This window comes from Psammomys obesus, unplaced genomic scaffold (assembly GCF_907164565.1).
Source record: "Psammomys obesus unplaced genomic scaffold, mPsaObe1.curated_primary_1811, whole genome shotgun sequence".
Lineage (NCBI taxonomy): Eukaryota > Metazoa > Chordata > Mammalia > Rodentia > Muridae > Psammomys > Psammomys obesus.
Genome location: NW_026592118.1, coordinates 6,298,596 through 6,318,969, shown reverse-complemented (window position 1 = coordinate 6,318,969; position 20,374 = coordinate 6,298,596). Strand labels below are relative to the sequence as shown.

Genomic DNA, 20,374 nt, shown 5'->3' with positions numbered 1-20,374 from the left:
CACACACACACACACACACACACACACACACACACACACACACACACGCCTTACCAGAGCCTCCCAACTATTAAAGGGCCGGAGTTCTGTTATCTTCTGAGCCTTTTTCTGAGAACACTTAGGAATTAAAGTCAGTTCAGCAATTGAAGCATCTTGAAGGAAATGGAGAATTTTTCCTCTGTAGCCGTCCTCCATCACTTCTTCACAGCTGCTGTAGTCCTCATCCAGTGAGCTCCCGACATCAGAACCTGAATCGTACTCAGAGTCTTCTACAGCTTTCTTAGGATTAAATACATTTTTTTTACGTTTCTTGTTAAAGCCATTTTGTGGTTTCATGGAAATTTTCTGTTTCATCTTTGTTTTAGCTGTGTCTTTCGAATAATTTTGATTCCTTGCAACTTCTTTTCCATTTGTAACTTCACTTTGTGAAGCATACTGAGTATCTGTGTCCAAAAATTTACAAAAGTTGTAACTAACTTAGAAATATATAATCTAAATAAAACATATAAGACATCAAATAAATTAAGACTATGTAAACATTTTCTTTGGGAATACTGAAGAATTCAACCACAACTTAATCAAATCTTAACATACATTAAGAGTAATATAAAACAGAACTCGAAGATATCAATAAGCTAGAATGAATTATTTCAAAAGTAGGTGGTAAATTCCTTTTAAGCATAAATCAGCTTTCTAACCAAGGTCCTGAGGATGCAGACAGCAGCTGAATGAGCACAAACAGCCCCCACCCCCAAAAAAAAAACCACAAAGGAGCCCAGGCCTCACTGCAGCCTTTTGGAAGCAGCAGAGCAGTGTCATTAACTGAGGAAAAACCTCTTTTCCTATCACTATGACTATTAACTTAAGTTTCTCACCGTTTAACCATTATTTAAATATGTTACCTCAATAAGCCACTACTCTGTATTTCACTGAATTCTAAGCTTCCTGTGAATTAAGGCAGTTTTTATTACATTATTTTCATAAGAAAATAGGCACTAATTAATGTATAAAGATATACGGTTGGCCCTGGCCTTCTATATCTGTGGGTTCCAAATTTACACATCCAACAAGCCACATTAGAAAAAGAACTGGATATACACTGAACGTGAATAATTTTTCATCATTGTTCTCTACATAAGATAAAAACAACTGGCACAGCATTTATGTCATGTTGGGTGTTGTAAGTAATCTTAAGATGATTTGAAGCTTATGGGGTGTATATAGGTCATATGCAAATATCATGCCATTTCACATAAGGGAATTGGGTGCCAATTAATTTCTATTATAAGTATAGGTCCTGAACAATACTCACAGGTAATAAGAGGTGAGTTTTGTTTAAAATTTTTATTTTCTATTTATTTAAAGAACTTCCAGAGGTATAAATTTTGTATTCATGCTTTGCCCGTGTAAAAACTTAAATAAATTAAATTTGAATTAAAGTCACCATGCTAGACTTTACAAGCCATTTTTATAATTATAAAATGTTACGTATATTTGAGTCTTGGATAGAAATATCTCTAAAACAACCTAACTTTGTGTCACTGCCTCTCTCCTCCACGACTTTCTGCAGTTTAGGGCTCTACTATGGATTGAGACTCTTCCTCCAGGGTGGTGATACTCTTGAGTTCTTAAGACTAGTGCTTTCCAAATTCACGGAAGTGCAGGCTAATATGCAACCTACTGCAAGATCCATCCTGGAATGATACATGTCAAAATGTAAACAACTGAACAAGATAATTTAAAGGTTGCCTTAAGAAACAGTAAAGAAGCTGGGTGCAGTGGAATGCCTATATTCCCTGGATATCACTCAGGAAGGCAGAGGCAGGCCATGAGCTCGAGGCTAGACTGGTGTGTACAGGGTGCGTTCCAGGACAGCCAAGGCTACACAGAGAAACCCTGTCTCAAGAAACCAAAAAGAAAACAATCAAAAAAGACGATACGAAAAGAAAGAGTTATATACTGTCTTGACATTTACTGTGATAAAGAACAAGGCAGACTATTTGGAAATCATCCTTTAGAACATTTCAAACAGTTACTCCCTGCATCACTTGCAAGTCAGTAGCTGACAAGCTCTGCTCTTCTAAAGCAAGACATAGTGCTGAAAGAACCCACTGCTGATACCTTGATCTTCAGCAAACACTTTCAGAGACTCCAAGGCTTCTGTGTACATCCATTCATGCTCCTTAAGCACTTCTCTTAGTTCCTGCAAGGTAAGTTATTCATTTTTCTGTTAAAAATGTGAAATTAGCAATATAGAAAAGTGTTTACACTCTTTTAAAATATAATCACTGGAAAAATAAGAGTTATATCACTATCTTTGGTTTTGTTCTATTCTTTCTTTGTCCAGGGTCTCACTATGTAACAGTGACTGTCCTAGAATTCTATGTAGACCAAGATGTCCTTGAACTCACAGAAATCCACCAGCCTCTGTCTCCCAAGTGCTATAATTAAAGCTATCACTCCACTCAGCACTGTCATTATTTCAGTGCTATTTTATAAATTCTTTGTTTAATTTTGCCTCACAAATACAGTCTTCAACAGGAATGGAAGTGTCAGTTTTTTTTAATTTTTAATTTCCAGCTCTCTTTAAAGTATTTTTAAACACTAAGAACCAGAATCTATTTAAGTGACTAAAACAGGTATTTCATTATACTGCTAGGAATTTATAAGATGCCAATTTCAACCTTTGTTGTTGCTAGCATTTTCTGTTTGTTTGCTTTTATTTCTTTGAGACAGGGATTATATAGCCAGATATGGCCTTGAATTCCTGATCTTCCTTCCTAGTGAGTATAGGTTATTTTACTACCACAGTGGCAAAAATATAAAATTCTTTTTTCCCCCCTGTAAGACAGGATCTCACGTAATCCAGGCTGGCCTCCAACTTGCTATATACCCAAAGGAACTTCAGATCCTCCTGCTCAACCTCTCTAGGACTTAGATAGCAGGCATGCATCAGTATACACAACTTAAAATGTTGCTGGAGATGAAGCTTGTATGTGTGGCAATTGTGTTCTACCAGCTGTGCTATATCCCCAGCTTGAAAACAGGCAAATGTAACACATGTAACGGATAAGCATAAAAAAGACTGGGTATTGTTCATTAGAATTCAGATGTATTGCCTGACCACAAAATGGAACACATCCACGAAAATGTAATCATTTCCCACTGCTAAACAAGTATATGCTTCAGTATGCAATGAAGAGCAGCGACCCAAGAATTGCTTGACATGGGTTATATTAATTAAACAGGAGAACAACATTTATGGAGCATTAAGATACTGAAGGGCAATACTTTAAAATTCTTACGATAAAGTCAAGGGTGAAAACATGATAGAGAAGGTTAGGACATCCTCTTATACTTAAGGATTCACAATTTTACTACAATTATGTTTACTATGATTTCATTTACAATGCTGACAACACAACTAGTAAACAGTAAATAAGTAATATATAATATGTATTATATTTTATATAATATATAATTAAGTAGTATAAAATATTTATATAATATAATCAGAGTACAGATTATAAAAAAGTACAAAGCTCACCTTAAGGCTGCACACGGTTTAACTCAAAACTATTTTGTAATAGAAACATGTAGTGCTCACTAAATATTTTAACACTTCCGTTCTTACCTTTCTATCAAAATTTGGAAATTCCTTTTGCAGTTTCAACACAATACTTTCCTGTTTCTCCCAGTTGGTGCTAGCTTCTGCAGACTCATTTGATTCTTCTCCCTATGGGGCAGAAAGGAGTGGAAGAGGAAAATAGACAATATCAAATCTTCTCCACTCTCCTTCATCAGTATTATCTAGCAACTGAGCTGCTACATTTCTCTTTTAATAAGCAAGGAAGAAATAACTAATTGTGATTATTACTCTCTAACACAGAGAGACAAGATGACACACATGTGAATCAAGTCCTATGGAAGTATGGGGCATGAAACCTACGGGATGTTTGTAGCTCACCTGCACAAGGCCTGGGCTGGGTCACCAACACTATACAAACAATCTGTGAGCACTGGCAACAGAAGCAAGAAAACTGCATGCATTTCCTAACAAAAAGTGATGGAACGGGCTAGAACAGAGTGAGCTCCACAACCCCAGAGTCTATATTCAGAAGCATCTGAAGGAACAGAATTTTGAGAAGGAAAACAGTATTTGGAGAAAATATTTCACAACCCTCAGAAATGTAACCCATGACAACAGTGTCACTTAGCATTAGTGACCCTGAGTCTGCTCGTATTTCCTGAGAAACAAAGCTGATGGGACATTAAGGAAGGGAACCACTGCATCCCATGAGGACACTGGATCTCCAAGAACACGCACTCTAAAGATTACACTACAGAAACTGGGTATCGCAGTACACGCCTATAATCCCAGCACTCAAGACAGAGGCAGGCAGAACACCAGGAGTTCAGCCCAGCCTGGTCTACAGAGTGAGTTCCAGGACATCCAGGGCTACAGAGAAATCCTGTCTCAAAAAACAAAACAACAAACAAAAAGATCATAGATGAGAGAACAGCAGCCATTTTTCGGGGCAGAATAAACAGGTGGTTTCCACAACACATATTCCTAAACCTCAATCAGATCAGAGAGTATTTGTTTCCGTGGGTACAAGTAGGTAGGAGTAATGTTTATGTGTATGTTGAGGTCACAGGTTGACAGCAGTGTTCTGCTAAGGCACCTGAGACCTTTGTTTACACAGGTTCTATTCCCCAAACCTAGAGTATGACTGTACCAACTGAGCCATCTTCCCAGTCCCTCTTGGTTCATCTGTTTAAAAAAATTTGTACTGGGGCTGTCGAGATGGCTCAGCAGTTAAGAACACTGTCTGCTCTTCCACAGGTCCTGAGTTTGATTCCCAAGAACCAGATGGTGGCTCACAGCCATCTATACTGGGATCTGATGCCTTCTCTGTCACATAGGTCTGCATGCAGACAGAACACTCAGCTACATTAAATGAATGAATGAATGAATGAATGAATGAATGAATGAATGAATGAATGGATGGATGAATGAATAAGTAAATAAATCTTAAAAAATTTATTAAAAAATCAAATAAATTTTAAATTTATTAAAATCAATTAAAAAAAAATTGAGCCAGGCATGATGTCACACACACATAATACTAGCACTCAGGCAAAGGCAGGCAGATGTCTGTGAGTTCAAGGCCAGCCTGGTCTACAAAGCAAGTCCAGGATAGCCAAGACTACACAGAGAAACCCTGTCTCAAAAGAAAACAAAACCAAAAATCAAATTTGTATCAGGCCAGGTGCAGTGGCATACACCTTCAACCCCAGCCAGTCAGGCCTGCTTTGTTTTAAAAATATTTCAATGCCTATCAATGAAGAATGGAAGAACAAACCACAGCTGGGGAGGGAGGGTATGTGACAGAACCATTAAACCATAGACATTTTAACTACAGCACTCAGGAAGCTGGGGTGGAAGGACTACCATGAGCTCAAGGTGAGACTAGACTCACTACAGTATAAGGCTTTCAAGAAATAAGAAATACACGTTATAGCTTGAATAAACTTTCTAAGATAATAGAATAATGGTTATTTAATTACACTTATTTTTAAAAATACCTACAATATGTAATCCAGAGATGGAGAGAGCAGATTGCTGATTGCCATGGACCATGAAGTGAAGAAACAAGGAGACCCTACTTTTGAGTACAGCCTGCAATCATGGAACGATGAGAACTCTGGGAACTAGACAGGCACGGTCAGAATGCACAACACTGGGAATGTCTTGAATGCATCAAACTGTCCATGCTAAAATGGTAATTCTATGCTATGTGAATTTCTCTTCAGGAAAGTAAGATATGTAGCTGGGTGGGGTGAGTGACAGCTGTACCGGTGCAAAGCTTTGGATCACGTCTCCAAAAAACTAAACAAGCAATGAAAGCTCTCCAAAAACAGGTATTTGGAAAGGTTTTTTGGAACGAAATGTCTGATAGCACAAATGAAGCACTCAGCTGTGGCGGGCCAGCCTATTGTTTATATTTCCTTGAGGACCCCATTCTTTTATAAGCTATAGGGTCATATTTCCTGAAAATACAACGCTTTCAGTGAGTATGAACCCAAATCGGTCTCAGTGGGCCTTGAAGTTATGATTTAATCTTCTGGTTATTTTTCTAGCAGCAGAATACAAAGCTAGAACACATACTCACCAATGTGAAAACACACATTGGGCCCATGAATTATTATGTAGGAAATACCAAATTCAAGTCCCAAGAATTGTCTTTCTCACTCAAACAATAATCACAATCACTTTCCTGAGAGAACTGCAGAGAATAAAATTACCATTCCAGTCCAATGTGATACACATATCCCCTGGCTCACAGCAAAACTGAATGAGTTTTGGAGAATCTGTTCAGAGTAACAAAACAAATCAAGATGATGATTCTAATTTCAGATGCTATTCCAAATTTGAGGTTTTAACTGAAATCTGTCTCAGCCTCCCAACTGCTGGGATTAGAGATACCTTCCATATACACTTTTTTTTTTAAACTACACAGTGATCCCATACTTCATAACTCAGGCCTAATGTGTGCTTTCTGCTCCTGGTAAATGTGAGTAATAGCTATGATTTTGGTGGTACTAGGTCTTGAACTCAGTTCCAAGGGCATGGTAGCAAACATTCTACCACTGAGCTATAGTCTAAGCTCCATTTATTATGCCCTGTCCTTACTGACACATTTTTCTCTTGCAATGCCTTTTATTTTTAGACAGTGTCATATAGTTCAAACTAGTATTGAACTGAGGATGACTTTGAACTTCTGGTCATCCTACCGCTGGCTTCTGAATACTGGACTTTCAGGCCTAAGCCTCCACACCTAGTGTTATGTGACACTAAATTCAAGTGTTTCAAGCCGGAGGCAAGCTCTCTACCAGTTAAGCTGTACAGCCAACCTTTAACACTCTTCAGTGAGCTATTTTATTATAGCAGGTGTTTTTTATTATATGAGGCTAATAATTATGCAAATACTCTGTAAGCCACATTTTTAGGTTTCTCTTGTCTTTATTTGGTCAGTTAGCTAAGTTTAGCTTTCTAGGGTTGTCCAGGCCGAAGCTCTAACCCTAAAAACACATGTAACAGTTCTTCAATCAATATTTACAGCACTATAGGAAGTTGTTTATGACCACATAAAGAAAACAAAAACTTTTAAACATGGTTTAGAAAACATGTGCTTGATTACTAGAACCCTCTAGTAGTGTAACATTAAAAACTACAGCTCTAAGTACAGCAGCACTTAGAGCTGACAAGACTACCACGTACGTGGACTGTCAGGTCTGAATCCCACACATTCTCGCCTTTCCTTTTGAGAATTTGTTTTTCTCTGATGAGAATGGTGGCTTTTTCACTGCATGTATTCACGACATGCACACAGTTGCAGTGCCTACTGAGGCCAAGAGGGTGTTGCATCCCCGTGGACTGGAGTTGCAGAGGTTATGAACCACCATGGTAGGACTTGAACCCGCTCTGTAAGAGCAGCAGTGCTCTTAACTTCTGAGCCATCTCACTAGCCCCACACTCAACATACTCGTATTTTGATACAGCATTTAAAATGTAACTTACACGATCCACTCGTGGTTTTTTTAAGGACTGATCTTCATTAAATTCATCCTCCTCATATGCCTCAGAAGAAGAAGATAATTTTCGTTTCCTGGGTCCACCACCTTTTAAAAGAGAGAAACACACTCAGATTTTCCACAGAAGAAACAAGAATCAATTAAAACCAAAAGTAAAGATGTATTTTATGGATCCTGGAGAGATGGCTCAGAGGTTAAGAACACTGGCTGTTCTTCCTAACGGTCCTGAGTTCAATTTCCAGCACCAGACAGTGGCTCATAACTACCTATATAATGAGATCTGCTGCCCTCTTCTAGAATATAGGCACACATGAAGGTGAAATACTAAATAAATAATAAATAAATACATTAAAAAAAATGTATTGTATGGATATAGCTGCCCTGACAGGGGAGCTATCTCATTCTTTCTTCTGCAGCTACATGAGTAGATTAAAGGAAAAGTAAAGACTCTTTGCAAAGGAAAATCATTCTTACATTGCATTTAAAAAATATTCGTTACGGTGTTAAAAATATTCTCTCTTCTGTCTGACAATTCTACAAAATAATATGGAGACTATAAGTTCTCACCAATGACTGCGTGTGAAGAAGTGAAAAAGTTACTCGAGTGTAAGCTATCAGAACAGCCTCACTGACACCAGCAAGCAAGCACCTACAGCACATGAAGCTTTCTTCAAGGCCTTGTTAAAATGACCTTCTCACTTACTCTCTGTAACAAACCCGCAAGGGGTAACACTGTCACAAACATTTCACAAATCAGAAAGAATGAAGATACCAAGTAAACTGTGATATTTTTAACCTACAATAAAGAACACTTACTCAATGTAAATACATACATGGCATCTTTGGAGTTCTAAATTTAAAACTTCACAGTGTGATGGTTCCTAGAGAAAACTGAATCCTGGTTTTCCATTGACTAACAATCATGTTAGTATGAATACCTAATGTGTACTTCTGGTTCACTTCATAATACATCCACACTGTATACACAACTATTTTTCAGCATCTACTTTTTCTTTCTTTTTTTGGAGACAGGGTTTCTCTGTATAACAGCTCTGTCCTGAAACTTTTTTTGCAGACCAAGCTGGCCTTGAACTCAGAGAGATCAGCCTGCCTCTGTTTCCTGAGTACTAGGATTAAAGGCATATACCACAATGACTGGCAATAGCATCTACTTTTAAAAGGAAATATAAAAAGATCTCATCATCACACATATTGTTGGTAGATTTAAGTGAGCACTAATGGTAATATTTTACTCATAAAAAAGTTTTAATCTAGGCAGTTTTTATTATGTAACATATACATGCTTAATTTTTACCTAAAAAGACATAACTTGTTGGAGATTGGTCTGGTCCTATACATTCAAATGCTAAACTACTGGCCCCCAAGATCTGATCACAGTTCATAGAAGCACTTTTCTTCTTTTGTTTTTTTTGAGACAGGGGTTCTCTGTGTAACCTTGGCTGTCCTAGACTCACTTTGTAGACCAGGCTAGCCTCAAACTCAGATATCTGCCTGCTTCTGCCTCCGAAGTGCTGGAATTAAAGGCAGGCGCCACAACACTCAGCAGACTAACATATTCTCATGTAATATTATATAAAAATATTGTATAAACTCTGCTCACCAATATTCTCTAACTGGTTAAATAAAGTTGCTGACAGCCTATAGCTGGGCAGAAGAGAAACAGACATAGTTTAGGTTCCTGGACTTGGGGTCGGAGAGGGACTACAAGGTATGAGGAGAGAGGGAGGGGGGACAAAAAAAAGGGGAGGAAGAAGATAGAAGAAGATAGCCTGGGAGCATGTGGCCAAGGAAAGTTTGCCTTGAGGACAGACTGATAGAGCAGACTTTGCCTGGGAGTTATCAGACTGGCAACTGACGGGCATTTGTGTGCATTTTAAAGGCAACAGGATTAGAACAGTTTAGAACCTGCTCAGCATAGTGCCTACAGCTTAATAAAAAATAGTGACTGGGTATTCTGTGCGCATGGCACCCACACAAAACTGTTCACTTCTTGAAACTGGAGGAAGCTAAAGACATACAAGTATTTAGTGAGAAGAAAATGGTATCATACTCCAGCTAATCCAGTTGAGGGGATAGAAAATGAGGTATACAACCTACTGAAAGGAATGATAGGCCTGATAGGAATGACAGGAATGTAGGAAGATACTATGTTCTCTCTTTCTTTCTTTTATTTTTTGGTATGCATTTTACATTTTAAAAACTTCAGTCAATAAAAAAAATCTACTCAGCCAAGAATGGTGATTTTTAGGAGGAGGCTTCCTTAAGATTCAAAATAAATAAATTTGGACACCACAGGGTCTCCTTTGTTAGGCACATCTGCACTGTTGGGTTTCTATTAAGAGACACTATAGAACCAGCTGAGGTGTTGCAGACCTATAAATCCCAGCGCTCTGGGAGGCAGAGGCAAGCAGATCTCTGTAAGGTCCAGGCCAGCCTGGTCTATAGAGTGAGTCCAGGACAGAGGCTATATAAAGAAAATCTTTATTGGAAAAAATGAAAATAAAAAAGAAAGTTCACCTCAGGAAAATGGGCATTCAATGTTGACATAATAAACCAGTACAACTTTTAGTAAAAGTAACATGTAAATGTGGTATTTTTTATTAAGCAACTTATCATGAAATTTAGCCTAGAGGAATAACCTAAGATTTATGCAGAATATTTACTTTATTAAGACATGATGCCAGGGCTGGAGAGATGGCTCAGCAGTTAAGAGCACTGGCTGCTCTTCCAGAGGTCCTGAGTTCAATTCCCAGCAACCACAAGGTGGCATCTGCAATGGAATCTGATTTCCTCTTCTGGTATGCATGAAAACAGAGTGTTCATATACGATAGATAGATAGATAGATAGATAGATAGATAGATAGATAGATAGATAGATAGATACATAGATAGATACATAGATAGATACATAGATAGATAGTGAGTGAATGAATGAATGAATGAATAGAAATTTAAAGAAAAGACATGATGCCAACAGGAAAGAATAAACTAATCATATGAAGAATCACAAAGTAGTACCATAAAGTCCCCTTTTAAACTAGATAAACACAGATAAAGTATGAAGCTTAAAAACTGTAAAGCAAATAATCATGTTACATAAATAGTTCATTTTGTAATCTAATGTGTGCTATGTGGAGTGGGGAAAGATACACTATAATTTTAGCACTCTGGAAGCTGAGGCGTAAGATTAACAAACAATTCAAGGCCAATCTAATATACAAAGGAAAGCCCTGCTTCAATATACAATCATTTACAAATATAAAGTTTACAAGCAGTTAAGAGAGTAAAAGTTTCCTTTCATCAATTTATACGCTTTTCTAGTAGTATTACAGGTACCTTTTACAGATATATTTCGATATGTACAAATTAAAAGGAAAATCAAACTGTTAAACAAGTGAAGATGTTCTTTTTTTAAAAAAGTTTATTATGGAGGGACTGCCTCTGACATAATCTGATTGACCTGCTTGTTGATCACTTCCCCCTGAGGGGGGAGCACCCTTACCAGGCCACAGTAGAGGACAATGCAGCCACTTTTGTTGAGAACTGATAGACTAAGATCAGAAAGAAGAGGAGAACCTCCCCTATCAGTGGACTTGGGGAGTGGCATGCATGCAGAAAGGGGAGGGAGGGTGGGATCGGGAGGGGAGGAGGGAGGGGCTTATGGGGGGATACAAAATGAATAAAGTGTAATTAATAAAAAAAATTTTTTTAAAAAGTTTATTATGCAAACAATGTTGTGTCTGCATTTATGCCTGCACACCAGAAGGGGGCACTAGATCTCATTACAGATGGTTATAAGTAATCATGTGGTTGCTGGGAATTGAACTCAGAACCTCTGGAAGAGCAGCCTCTTAACCTCTGAGCCATGCCTCCAGCCCCCTGAAGACGTTTTCTACTGCAAGTTCCTTCAAATCTATTTGTTTTCTATCAAAAACCTGAAAAAGCTTGTTTTTTTTTTAAATTTACTTATTATGTATACAGTATCTGCATATATGTCTTCACATCAGAACATGGCACCAGATCTCATTATAGGTGGCTATGAGCCACCATGTGGTTGCTGTGAATTAAACTCAGGACCTCTGGAAGAGCAGACAGTGCTCTTAACCTGAGCCATCGCTCCAGCCCCCCAGCTTCGGTTCTTACACACTGAAAGAATGCTGACTTTCAGGTAGTGTTTTCCACAAGACATTACTTATGTTCCTACTGACTCGAGTTTTTAGACCCATAAACAAAATGGCTACGCAATTAGAAAGGAGAATTGAGTAAAGACGACTTCCAAAAGCTTGAATTAATGGAATCTGACCTGCAGGAAAAACAAACAAATAAGAAAAAACATCAACAAAGCTGACTTTACCTAACCTTTCTAAGTTGGTCTCTTCACCCAGAAACTAAAGCTACTGCCACTTCTCAAAGGTGGGAAAAAATGAGAATTTTTGAGATTTAAAAATGAGAAATTTTGAGAAAAAATGAGAATTACTCAGGACTTAAGGATAAAGGAAGCATACCTGCATCACCAAACATCAGCAAGGCAGCAGCAATGGCTCCATCCATAGTGTTTGTTGATTCAATCAACTAATGAGGAAAAAAGGCAGATGTTTGAAAATAAACACCTGAAAATCTATTTTACAACGATCAATTTGTCTAAGAATAAACATAGGAAGCACCATCTAGGTAAGAGAATGTGTGATCAGTATGTAATTACTATAGGTAAGAGAATGTGTGATCAGTATGTAATTACTATGGTAAACTTTATTTTGGGAACTTACACTTTACTGATAATTCAAACATAAGATATCTTTCTTAAAAAAAAAAAAAAAAAAGAGCAAGAAACCGTGGCCTCTCAAGACACGGTTTCTCTGTGTAGCCCTGGCTCTCCTAGAACTCACTTTGTAGACCAGGCTAGCCTCAAACTTAGAGATCCTCCTGCCTTCTGCTTCCCATGTGACTTAAGGCATGTGCCACCAACTCCCAGCTCACAAATCCATTCTTATTCATTTACTTTTCATGAATTTAATCCCTGAAGAGTACAGCATTGCATGAATTCTTTGCTTTGGAATTCAGCATGAAGCATGCCACTATTTCCCCAAGATTACTCAGGTTTTGTTCAGTTTATAAAGAGGAATCACTGTGCTGTTTTTTCTTTGCTTTATACACATAAGCACATCTCTTGCTTAAGTAGAATTCAGGTTCGTAAACACCATCAATTTTAAGAAGAGCTCTTTGGTTCTCAGGGACTCAATTATAGCCAGCAAAAATGGCCTTGCAGCATTGCCTTCCAAACAGATTTGCCTAGAAGGTCTTGTTCCCAGCAGGCCTCCCCTCCACAGGAGCCAAGATATCTTTCTGAAAATGGCTAGGTATTATAATACCGAATTCAGAAGAAAAAAAAAAAATTAATCATTATAGCTGCAAATAAATGCCATACAAGCTATAACTTGAGTAAACTAGATAGATCAGTAGATACAAAGTTTGACACACAAACTGTATGATCTGCCTTGGTTCCCTAGATTTCCAAGTGAAAGAAGAGAACTGACTCAGACTTGTGCTCTGACCTGCACAGATAAGCAGTGGTATATGTGTGTGTGTGACCATACACAGCTGGAGATATCAATCAGTGGCTGAGAGCAGCTATTGCTTTTGTAGGACTCAGGTTCACTTTCCAGCACTCACATGACAGCTTACAACTGCCCATGAATCCAGTTCAAGGGGATCTGTCACCCTCTTCTGGTCTCTACCAGAACGCAAGCAATACATACACACACATGCAAGCAAAACATGCATACATATAAATTAAAAAAGAAGTCTTTAAAAATTATGTAAAATGAAGTGCAATTTTTTAAATGGTACAACCTTTAGGAGATCACTGTCACTTCTTTGTGGGAAAAGTTCCTTCAATGTCTGAAGCTTAGCATCTTTAAGATCTTCCAATTCTGAAAAGTCTTCCAGTTCTGAAACATCGTTTCTTTGTGTAATAGAAGGAACGTCACGGGACTCCTCATCTTCAGATGGCTCTGAACTACAAATATTATGACATGGGTAAACACAATTTTAATGTAACCCACTAATGCTTTCAGAGAACACTAATAGGAATACTAAATGTAATCAATATTTGTCAAAGGAAAAGAACCTTTACCATCTTAACACTGTCAGATATACAAACATATATTATAAATACAAGAACACATTGAAAAAGTTCTCAGCTTATTTCAACTACGAAGGAAAAAAAGGATTCTCTGTCTCCCACTAATATATCTACATATTTATCAACTTCCCACCTTCTCCCTCTTAAACTTTTGTCCATGTTCAGCATGCTACCTGATGCTGATCATCTGCTCCTGAAGCAGAGTGAAACCTGTGCTGACACAAAGACAAAACATTTCTTTGAGCAGCTAGGTTATCAGGATCTCAGAGATAAAATCAGGTATCCCACAGGCTGTCAGGAAAAAAAACATTTCAGCAAACAAAGAATTTATTACACAAGAGGATTTATACTATAATAACCAGTTTCATTTTTGTCCCACTCTGCTACACTTGACATCTAGAGCAAACTTAGCTCACTTATCCCCCAAGCAAATCTCACTGTCAACTTTTGGTATTTTAAGAGTAGAACACACTCACATATATGTACATACTCAAGCACACTCTAGACTAAAACACACACACCCTGTCTCTTTAACTTTTTTTTTTTTTCTCTTTTTCTTTTGAGATAGGGTAAGATGGATTTTCAACCTGACAAAAATCTAGAATCACCTGAGAGGTGGGCCTCTGGGGATATCTGTGAAGAATTATCTTGGTCATATAATGTGGGAAGACCCACATTAATTATGAGCAGGATCATTTTCTATGTGAGGGATCCTGGACTGTGCAAGACGAGAAAGCAAGCTGAGCACAAGTAAGCACAAATTGCTTATCAGAGTATTATATCACAGTAACAGAAAAAGAAACTAAGACACAAGCTCTCATCTAACCTAGGCTGGTCTTGAATTTGCTGTGTTAACTAAAGATGGCCCTGGATTCCTGATTCTCACGCTTCTACCTCTCAAGTCCTTAGACTACAGGCTTGTAACACAACCACATCCTGCCTCTTCCCCTTTCTCTTTCTTCCGCAGGCTGACAGAGAACCCATGTCATTCTGTTTGAAGAACAATGCTGTAACACTCTACCTCAACAGCAAAGAACAACACAGGTCAACACACTTTAGAATTCTGCTCACTCCCTACTAAAATGAAACAGAGCTATGGCTCATCCTAATTCCAGGTCCTGAGGTCAGGAAAAGTCCAAGTTGAAACTCTTTAAGCCAGAACGGAAAGACACACAAGATGATAAGTAATATTCTTACCAGATACAGCAGCCTACTTGAAAGGGATCATTATCTAACTAAACTGAACAATTTCCTCAGCAAAATGAGTAAGATTATAAGTCACTGAATAAATAAGCATCTAAGATTCTATATTGACATTTATTATACTCTACATAGAAATAAATGAATAAATTGGAAGAAAAGGGTGAAATTTCTATATAGTAGAAAATTAATAAAAGTATAAGTTCTAGGGGCTGGAGAGATGGCTCAGAGGTTAAGAGCACTGGCTACTCTTCCAAAAGTCCTGAATTCAATTCCCAGCACCCAAATGGTGGCTCCCAACCGTCTATAATGAGATTTGGTGCCTTCTTCTGGAGTGCAGATATACATGCAGTCAGAATACTATATACATAATAAATAAATAAATATTTAAAAACAAAATTCTAAAATGAGAGTCAAAATACCCCCATTTTATAATTAGCATTGCCAACACAGGCAAGGAATATAGGATAAAAATGGACATGGGTATTACCCAATCTTGAAGAATCTCTACAGACTGTTTAATCACTACAAAGCAAAAAAAAACCCCAAACAAATGCGGAATGACTAGAACAAATGGATACCATGCACTTCCTATAATAGAACATACAAGACCATTTCTACAGTATCCCTTCCACTAAAACTTACATTTAATCACAAAGAAAGAGCAGAGAAATTCAAATTTAGATATCCTAAGAAAAGTTGACCTGACCTGTCACCTTTAAATATAGTCATAACGAAAATCATGCTGAGATATAGTTCATAGTAAATTAAAGAGACATGACAAAGACAAGCATGAGGGTAAGGCAAAATTGCTGGATATTTTGGGCCAGACTGGGCTACAGAGTAAGACCCTGTCTCAAAATATTAACTGTAAATCAATCCGCTCTATATTCTGGATAAAAATTGCTATAAAATCCCATTTAATTCATGGTCCAAAGATCAACTGCTAGCACTCCAACCCAACTTCCAACTGCTAATATATCCATAAGCAATTTAACACTAAGCTGTTATTATGGACATTGCTTGGTTCAGCTAATTTTTTTTCCCACTCCAAGATTTTCTTACCGAAGAACATAGTACCTTAAGCTTAAAAAAGCATTTTGAGTAGCAATACCATACTGTGTTTATTATTTATGAAATTATTTACAAAAGAATAAAGGGAGTGTGAAATCAGTGACTCTTCTTACAGAGAAGAAGTTGGATATATTATTGTTGCAACTTTTCCACAAATTTATTATAGCTTTTCCAAAATAAAAAGTAGAATGGAGTGGGGATGGGGGCAGGAAAACCAATGATTTATACCTTCTTCAGGACTAAACATTCACTACTTTCCATTCCAGAATGAGATATGTTACTACGGCTTTGTTCTGTTTAAGATAAGTCCTTATCAAACTGTCAGCAGGAAGCCAGTCTGACCATTTGTTCTTTTTTGCAACACTTTCTTTGCTTAGTTCTAAAGAATCACATAAACCTTTCTTATTTATTTATTTTATGTGTAACTGAGTATTTGCCTTCATGTATGAACATGTGTCCAGTGCCCAGAGAGAGCAGAAGAGGCCCTCAAATCCCTTGGAACTTTAGTTGGAACTGCCATGCAGGTGCAGGGAAGAGAAACTGGGCCCTCTTTGTCAGAGCAGCCAGGGCTCTTAACTGCTGAGACATATCTCCAGCCCTGAGATCACATAGCCGGTTGACTGTCACCTCAACTGACCGATCCTTTAAGAGCCTTCTATAGATGTCATCTCACATCCCTACCAACCAGAGTCCCTCTGGCCTAAGCATGTAATCTAAAAGCCTATCTTCCTAAGTTATACATGAAGCCTCTAGTGATCTCATACGGCCATCTTAAAATTAGTCAAATCACTCAGAAGGCAGGGATAGGAGGCCATGAATTCAAGGCAACCAGAGCCACACAGATAAAACAAGAGCTCAAAATTTGACAGAACACTTGCCTAACACATGTACAAGACCCTGAGTCTGATCCCTAACACCAAATAAAGACCGATAGACAGTTGTGATAGGCAGGTAAGTAGGCAGATAGAGCAATACTCCGTGGACTCTTGGTTTTGGATAAACAACCTAGACTTCTCCTCAGATCTTGAATATCACAAGTTAACTACCTTACTGACATCTTCATTCAGATGTCCAAGAGTTTTCTTGACACTACAGACATAAGACTGAATTGCTGACTTCATTCTAAAGTTACTTCTCCATCACAACCAAGTCTTTATTGATGAAAGGTAGTTTCATCCTGCCATCTACTTAGCCAAAAGTGACGGGGTGACTCATTTCTCTCAACCCACATAAAAATCAATGAACAAATTATCTCTACTTCAAAGAATGTCTAGAATTTAACCACTTTTCACTTGCACAAGCACTGGATGCATTTCAATCTCCAGTATTTTTTACTGAAGGATTACAGTAGCACCTATAGCTCTACTATTGTCCCCCCAGAACTACCAAGACCTTTTAAATATTTAACATCACTTAACCTCTGCTTAATACTCTGTGTACTTCACAGTTCATCTAGAATAAAAACCAGCCAGGATTAGTACATGGCTATATTCCTAGAAAATTCGGGAGGCTGAAGCAGGAAGATCTCTGCACATTAGAAATCAGCCTTGACCATACAGACCAACCTAGACACTGTATGATACCCTGTCTCAAAACAAAACATAAAAGCAAGAAAAACCAAAGGATTATGGCTCTAACATAATAAAGAGCCACCACTACCCTATATTTTACATTGAGATCTTGAGCTCATTCCTGCTTTTCTTAGAAACACTAGGCAATTAGCACCCCAGAGTCATTAAACATGTTATTCCCTCAGGTTTTTGCTCAGTATTACCTTCTCAGTAAAGCCTTTCTTTGAAAGCCCTATTAATAATAAGGTCCACAGCCCTTATTTCTGTTATTTTTTCTTTGACACCATATGCTTTATTATCTTTCTAGCTAAAGTAGAGATTTCTTGAGGACAAGAATATGAGGCTGATTTGTTTGTTGCTTTTTTCCTAAGAAAAAAAATGATACCCACCTCATAGAATACATCCAATAAATGCTAAATTCCTGGACTATGGGCAGTGGTGGTGCACACCTTTTACACCAGCACTTGGGAGGCTGATTCATCTCTGTGAGTTTGAGGCCAGCCTGGTCTACAGAGTGAGTTCCAGGCAGGGCTATGAAGCAAAATCCAGTCTCAAAAAAAAAAAAAAAACAAAAAAAAACTTCCTGAACTCAGTAACTAATCATAAAGCAATTATAAATGATTTTAGAAGTTGTTTTTTTGTTGTTTTGGTTGTATTGTTTTGTTTTTGAGACAGCATTTCTCTCTGTTAATAGAGCCCTGGCTGTCATTATGCTGGGATTAAAGGCGCACACCACCACAGCTGCCTGCAATTATAAATGAGTCAAGGTACTAGTTAAAATCATTTCCTTATCTACAGAGTATTAATATCAAAATTTTCTCACTAAACCTTTTCTTAAAAATCATTTTCTAGAAAACAGAAGATAGGAAAAAACAGTAAAATAAAAATGAATAAAGGCAAAAATAATCACACAAATATTTCAGCTTAAAACTAACATGTGCAAGCATAATTGACTGTTAAATGGCTTACACTATAATCACTGTGTCTTTGTTGAATTTTTTCTCTTGAACTGTACTGGAACAATTGGGGGAAACATCTTCACTATCAGAAGACAAGTCGATATACTGTATTCCACTTTGATTTTGAAAATATGATAAACTTGCTTTTCTTTCATTTTCTGGAGGTTCTGGAACACTAGAATCTTCTGCAAAAGAAAAAGATAGTCTGAGCAGGACCAAAGTAAATTTTATATTAACTTCATGTGCTATTATAAAAATCACCACTTCCAGCATTGTTACTATTTTAAAACCAAAATTTCTTTCCATGGATACAGAACGGGCTAGGAAAAACTATGAAGACATGAAAAGGAAATGAGCCCCTCACCCAGAAGTCTGGCTTAAGCCTCTCCCCAGCTGAGACTCAAGAATTACAATACAATCAACATTTGCTTAGAGCTTTCTCCCTCCCAACTGTAAATCTGAACCTTATCAGAGATTTACAGTAAAAGTTATAACTCCCTTGTGCAAGTTTAACATCTTGAGGCTGGAGTGATGGCTCAGTGGTTAAGAGCGCTATCTGCTCTTCCAAAGGACCTGGGTTCAATTCCCAGCACCCACATGGCAGCTCACAACTGTCTGTAATGCCAATTCTAACGGATCTGACACCTTCACACTAATGCACATAAAATAAAATTTTAAAAAAAGTTTAACATCTTAGTTTTATCTTATTTGACTAATTCCACTGATAAAGACATCTATCTAATAATCTCAATTATAAAGAGGAAAAGAAAAGTGTCTGAAATCCCCCAAAACAAGAAATTCCCAAAGCTTCCAAAATCCTACATAGTCACCCTTAATCCACTATCAGGTTCTGGGGTATGACCAAGGAACTCTCTTTCTCTTAGCCCTTATGGTTAAAAGTGTCTTTAAATAAACATCAATCTGCTTCACCCAGGCTTATCCAATAAGTACTCTGTAAGACAAGAATGAAGCTTTACCTGAGTTAAGATACCAAAAACATCAAAGGAGCTCCTCGGGCTGCTCAGAGAGACAACCTGGAGCTCTAGCTCTAGCTCTAGCTCTAGCTCTAGCTCTAGCTCTAGCTCTAGCTCTAGCTCTAGCTCTAGCTCTAGCTCTAGCTCTAGCTCTAGCTCTGCCTCTGCCTCCACCAACACTGACACTACTTTTTTTTTTCTTTGAGAAAAAGGTCTCTCTATACCCAAAACTCACAATTTCTTTGGATCCACATGCTTTAGCTTCCCAAGTGTTGGGACTACAAGGCATAAGCCAATAAATCCAATGTCCAACACCTTTAAATCTCAAATAAAACAAAAAGATAAAAATAATTGATCCCCCTCACTACTGACAGATTCAGGAAGAGAGGTAACCACTAGATGACCCTACTATACTCCAAAGAACAGCTCTAATCTAAACACAGATGGTCCTAGCTAAACTACATGGGTCACAGAACACAATCAACAGTCATGAATCTGTGAAAAGGTTAGTAGGCATGAGTGGGTGGGGGTTGATAAGGCTGAGAAACAGATGGGAAGGTGGGAGAAAATAATCAGAATGTATCATATACATGTATGACACTGTCAAAATCAACTTTTCAAACGCTAAATAACAATAATAATTACATTAAACAACTTTCTAAGTCATTTCCAAGCCTTCAACCATAACAACCTTGTAGGACTCAGTTTATCACTACTTTGTAGATAAAACTAAGGTGAGAAATAAAAAAGCATCTCCTGCTACATGCTAAGAAAGGAGTAGCTCTGACTCCCATTCTGGAAATCTAAATTAGCATATTCTGAAACTTCAGAACC

At 37.7% G+C, this 20,374-nt stretch overlaps 1 protein-coding gene across 2 annotated transcripts in view; it reads right to left on the bottom strand.

The window, feature by feature from the left end:
* The window catches only part of Smarcad1 (SWI/SNF-related, matrix-associated actin-dependent regulator of chromatin, subfamily a, containing DEAD/H box 1), a 60,606-nt gene that overhangs the window by 30,739 nt on the left and 9,493 nt on the right, over positions 1 to 20,374 (bottom strand). For both annotated transcript variants that reach the window (XM_055612712.1, XM_055612711.1), the window contains exons 3-9: positions 18,577 to 18,751; positions 13,471 to 13,636; positions 12,126 to 12,192; positions 7,586 to 7,686; positions 3,635 to 3,736; positions 2,122 to 2,203; positions 55 to 443 (exon numbers count right to left, since the gene is read on the bottom strand). In XM_055612712.1, coding sequence (XP_055468687.1) covers positions 55 to 443; positions 2,122 to 2,203; positions 3,635 to 3,736; positions 7,586 to 7,686; positions 12,126 to 12,192; positions 13,471 to 13,636; positions 18,577 to 18,751 — 1,082 coding nt within the window. The remainder of the gene's footprint in view (positions 1 to 54; positions 444 to 2,121; positions 2,204 to 3,634; positions 3,737 to 7,585; positions 7,687 to 12,125; positions 12,193 to 13,470; positions 13,637 to 18,576; positions 18,752 to 20,374) is intronic.